This window comes from Silurus aristotelis (assembly GCF_946808225.1).
Source record: "Silurus aristotelis genome assembly, chromosome: 2".
NCBI classification, from domain to species: domain Eukaryota; kingdom Metazoa; phylum Chordata; class Actinopteri; order Siluriformes; family Siluridae; genus Silurus; species Silurus aristotelis.
Genome location: NC_139575.1, coordinates 308,412 through 314,043, shown reverse-complemented (window position 1 = coordinate 314,043; position 5,632 = coordinate 308,412). Strand labels below are relative to the sequence as shown.

At 40.4% G+C, this 5,632-nt stretch overlaps 1 protein-coding gene across 1 annotated transcript; it reads left to right on the top strand.

Annotated features, from left to right (window-relative positions):
- Window positions 1–632: 632 nt before the first annotated feature.
- On the top strand, window positions 633–5,184 carry LOC310722496 (otoancorin-like; the record flags this gene model as incomplete). The annotated part of the gene is made up of 17 exons (XM_083534978.1): window positions 633–721; window positions 823–1,016; window positions 1,144–1,238; window positions 1,355–1,485; window positions 1,635–1,759; window positions 1,914–2,031; window positions 2,116–2,328; window positions 2,561–2,731; window positions 2,880–3,017; window positions 3,174–3,223; window positions 3,393–3,519; window positions 3,643–3,725; window positions 3,869–3,995; window positions 4,241–4,431; window positions 4,595–4,685; window positions 4,784–4,883; window positions 4,982–5,184. The coding sequence occupies exons 1-17, from the start codon at window positions 719–721 to the stop codon at window positions 5,182–5,184; spliced, it is 2,160 nt and encodes a 719-aa protein (XP_083391104.1). The 5' UTR covers window positions 633–718.
- Window positions 5,185–5,632: the final 448 nt, after the last annotated feature.

Below are 5,632 nucleotides of genomic sequence, written 5' to 3'. Positions count from 1 at the left end.
GGGAGATGTGAGCTTCTCTTTAATACAAACACACCAAATGATAGATTTGTTACTTTTTTTTTTTTTATTTGTTTCCTGCTGTTGCTGTATTTACAGAGTGAACGGACTTGATAATGTGTACAGTGACCTCTCTGCAACACAGTCCAACACTGTTTTCAATTACATACAAGACTATCTCAAGTACCAGTCCAGCCAAGGTTTGTGTGTTTATTTGCTGTTTCAGGCTACTAGGTAGGCAGTGATAAGAAGATGTGATTTCAGGCTGATAATGTTAGGGTTCGGGTAAGTCAGGAGTGTCCTAGATGCTCAATCTGAATTCACCACAGACCTTTTACATCAGTGTCCTCTGTTGCTTCACAGGCCTGAGTTGCTATGGTGGTGGAAGCTTTTACATGTTCCTGAAACAGTTGTTCCTCAGTTTTGGATTCCCTGACCTAATAGACTTCCTGTCTCTTATCCCAGATGACCGACAGACAGAGGTGTGTTTGCTCTATAACACCAATTGCTTCAGTGCTTCGCTCACTGTAGGAAAGCCAATGAGTTAAGCACATCACTATCTGTAGTTAATGCTTTGTCTTCCTTCTGTGTTTTCTAGCTCTTGAGCTCAATCTCTCCAGAAGAACTTAGTGAGTTCCTGAACAGACCGAACACAGTTGTTAATGGTTCCGAGCTCTGCACACTACTTGACAACTACAGTAGGACCAATCAGTACCTGGAGATGGTAGGCCAGTTTTTATTTCACCTAGATTTTTGTCCATGTAGACTACTTGCCTCTATTCTGCCAGGAATGGCTGATAGAGTAATCACTGTTTCTCTCTACAGGAGCCTGTTTTGTCCTCAGTTCTGGCCAGCCAAACATTGGAGTGTGTGTGGCCTCGTGCTCTCAGTGCCTCAACTCAGGCTGATGTAGAACAGTGGTTTAATGTTATACTGGTTCACTACCTGCCCTACCTCAGTTCTCAGCTCATCAGCTCCACCCAGCTCAGTGGTGCCTCTTGTCTGTCATACAGGAAACTGTAAGTTCTTTATTGGATGTTTCATTAAACAGGGTTTTCATCATAAACACTGCCACATGTCTGGTGGCGAAAAAAAACTAAGGTCATATAGTAAAGAAATCTCCTGTACGTATGTGTTTGTGAGCAGGGTGTCTATCCTGGGGGACAACTTCAATTTTTCTGCAGCTGATTTCTCCCAAGCTGATGTGTACAGCTCTATAAAAGTGTATCTGAGCAGTGGTGGTAAGAATAACTACATTTTTCTTGTTTCTTTTTTCTAGTTCTCTCTGTACAAGCATTTCCGTTTGTTTGTGTGTGCACTACATGTGTGTCTCAACATGTGATTGTGTATTTTGCAGATGCCAGCCCCCGCTGCTATAACTCCTCAGATCCTTTTCTGAACTCCACTGCCTGGTTTGCAGACAACATTGGATTCTTCGTCACCTTCATCACCCTCAGTGATCTACAATCATTTCTATCAGGAAGCATGGTAGTGCACACACACACACACACACACACACACACACACACACCTGCAATTATCTATATTAGTCATTCAAACATATTTCTGTTAACTACATCACACAATGTACACAGTTTGTAGTGCTGTGATAATGTGTGTTTTATTGTGTCTTTTAGTCAAGTGTGTTCCTGGAGAACTCTGAAAACCTTCAGTTGTTCAACAACCCAGGAATTTCAGCCAGTGTCTTGGAGTATTATACAACACAGTTGTACATCCAGAATCCTGACTTCAGCCCTCTCGGGTACCACTCAAACCTCAACATTGAACAAAATTTAAATTTGTTTATTTCATTTATTTATCCAACCCTTTATAGATTCAAATCCCACATGTAAAAGACCATATATACGTGCAAATATCTGTGTATGCATTCTAAAAGGTTGTTTGTGTTTTTATAGATTGCCTGCTGAGCTGCTGTGTCAAAGTCCTGCCTCCATGTTTGTTTTTCTTGGAGATGCAGACATTCAGACAATCCTGACTAGCATCAACATCTTCTGCACAGAAATAAATCCAGAGGTAATCAATCAATAAGACTTGTGTGTTCACTAATCACTTCTTGTGTAGTAGTGCCAGTCACCTCTAACCTTCTTCTCCTTTCAGGTAACAGCGGTGCTGGTAGCAAAGTTCCCTGATATATCTGCAGCCACCATCCAAACATTGGGAAGCCAGTGTGTGGGCTTGACTGTGGGCCAGATAAACTCCGCCCCTCCCAATGTGATAAGCGGTGCTCTGTCAACACTCGGTATCATCAGTGGCTGGGACCAGGGCCAAGTGAATGCCCTCATCCAGAGCATCATTAGTTCAGGCTTTAATGTAAGCGTACACTGCCCATTTGTCAGGAATGTTGCTCTATGTTACAGAAAGTGAAAGCTTGCCATTTTTGATCACAATCACCATGTCAATATTCTATTTATGTTTATACATTTACTAACTATACCATGTTACCAAAAGGTCTGTAATTTAATTTCTTTCTTATTGCACAAGTTCTAAAATTCAGAATCAGAAATGTTTTCAAGTTAAGGATATGATTGTTTTACTCTCACAGATCAACAGTGCCTCCTCTCTGGTATCATTGGGAACACTTATTGGTGGTGTTCCTTCTACAGCCATATCCATCATCCCATCTTCTGAGCTTCTGTCTTTATCTCAGAATCCAACATTCATTGCTAATATTCTATCAGCCCCAGTTATTCTACAACAGACATTTGTCCAAAAGGTATTTACTTTGTTTTACACACACACACACACACACACACACACACACACACACACACACACACAAACATATCTTTATTACCTTCTCCTATAAAAGTGCAGTAACATGCAGTTGCTTTGTTGAAGTCCGCTCTAACACGTTGTTCCAGGTAATCTCTGTAGACCAAACCTCTGTCATACAAAATGTTCCGGATGCACTAGTGATGTATATTCCACTTGTTCTACTGACATCTCTGAGCTCTGTGGAAGTTTCACTCATCAATAACAAGAGCTGGAGTCATGAACAGGTACTTAAACCCACCCACTTTGTTACACTGAAAAACTAAAGTCTCATGCCTCGACTGTAATAGCAGCAGTTCCCCTAATCTGATTTCCTGACTTGTTTGGATGTCAGGCTATAAAACTCATCAAAAAATGTTAAGACTTTTTTTCATTTTTACCAGGCTATGATGTTCTTCGGTGCAGTGGCCAGTGCCTGTACTAATCCAGAAGAGTGAGTTAGGAAAACACACACACACACACACACACACACACACACACACACACACACACACACACACACACACAGTCTATCTAATATAGCTAATGTAAAGATCTGTTCTGTGAATACACCCATCACTGTGTATGTCTATTTGTGACTGTGGGTGTGTTTCTCCCTGCAGTCTGTCAGCATCAGTACTGCAGGGATTCTCTTGTAGCTCAACTCTCCCACAGAAGAAAGCCAAAGATCTAGTCAAAGCCTGTAGACCACGTGCAGGCAGAGACAAGGTCGTCCTGACAGAGGCTCAGGTACATACACTCTGATATTCAATCACATTCTGCACACAGAATGAATCAGAGACAGCAGGTAGACCCAAACCTTTACTGGTAAATGAGAAAACACACAATCACACAACACATTCTGTGTTTCAGCTGACCTGCATGTACAACTATGTGAAAGAAGATCAAGTCGAAAGCTTTATGAATGTCCCCTCTGATATGCTTCTGTACTACAGGTGTGGAACATATTCACATACAGAAAATACTGTATTCAAGTATATGATATCAAGAAAAAAAGGTCATATGCTGGCTGTGTGTGTGTGTGTGTGTGTGTGTGTGTGTGTGTGTGTGTGTGTGTGTGTGTGTGTGTGTGTTGTAGCTACGAGACAATACAGAATGTGAACTGCCAATCATATTTCCGTGCCCTTGGCAGAGCAGATTTCTCAGTTCTTTCTCCTGTCCTTGACAAAACAACCATACTGTTCAACAATGCAAAGGACTGCCTGGTAATACACACATAGTAAAATATTCATAGACCAACACATTCAATATTAGCTCTTAAATCTGCAAATCAGCCATCAAATTATAATCAATTCATCTCTTATGCAATTCCATTGTTGAAAACAAGTGAAAATATGAACATGTTCAGGCTTAAACAATAGACACTAAACAGTGGAATCCACACAAGACACCCCCCCCCCCATTCTTATAGATTCTGTGTGACTTTTCTTCATGGGTTGTGATGTTGTAGGGTATATCTGGTGTGAGTCTGACCAGGGATCAGGTGGAGGTTCTGGGAAATATGGCCTGTACACTGGACTCCTCCTACATCCAGAACTCTGACCCTTTCATTTTGGAGAAACTGAAGAACTGTGGAGATCTTTCTGATTCTCAGGTCACCGCTGTACAGTCACTGCTCCTCAGTGGAAACACTGCTTATGGGTGAGTCATAGCTTCAAGTGCATTTGTGCACATCTTTCATCTATGTTGTAGAAAATGATTTTATCATTGGTTTTAAAAAGACATAAAACAAATGGAAATGGTGTGTGTCTATAGATTGCATTTGATATTTTTTTGACCTCTGACATTGTTTATCATGAATCAGTAATCCCTCAACATGGAATGAGCAGACCGTGGAACAACTTGGCATCCTGGTTGTCTATTTCAAATCAGGCCTCTGTGACACAATTGGCTTTGTATGTAAACCGTTTCACCATTGTGTTTGTGATTTATAAACCCAACTTTAAACTTTCTGGACTGATTACATTTTGTCCCTGTTTGTGCATTGTTGAAGAATGTCAAAAGGAAATTATTTTCAGTCCTGAGGGAGCAGAAGATCCCACTGATAAAGCTTAGGACATTCTTTACAGAATGCAACTCAGAAAGTACTACAGGTAACCGTATACTACAGGGCAAAACACATCGAGGTACAGCGTATTACACATATTGAGATTGTGTGCTTCACTCAATTCCTCTGTTGTGTGTCTTACAGTGAGCAACATAACAGGAACAACAATTGCAGATGGAGCTTTTCCTTTCGGTTTTAATGCCATCCAGTTTGATCTGTATCTGGACATCACCGTCTTGCAGGAAAACCTGGCAGCTATCACTGAGAAAGTGGTGGACACCAGCCTCCAGGCGGTCATTCTTAACAAGTTAAACCAGGTCAGAGACACTAAATACTGGACTGTATAACGCAACACACGTGCCTCTCCAGCATGACCGATATCCCATTGATTGGAGGTGTAAATGTTTAACCATAGATAAAATAAAAAAGGGAGAAGAGTAACCATGATTAACTATAAATCATTCTAAAGGTCTAAGCCTTAAGCAGCTATTTTAGATCACTGTTTTTTAATGAAAACGTATAATGAATGTATTTACTGAATTCATGTAAGCAGCACACAAAAACAACATGCATAAAAAAATGCAGTACTTACACAATAATTGTGAAAAATGAGTCACAAACAAATTCACTGCTGCAAATCCTGGTTTATTAGGAAAGAGAACGGTCCACTAAATAATATACTTATTTGTTCAAGTACTTTTTGTCCAACCAAACAATAGTGTTTATTTATATGGTTATTCTTTTGTTTACATCACCGTACTTTGGTGGTTGTATCATTTGTATTTGCTTCGGAAT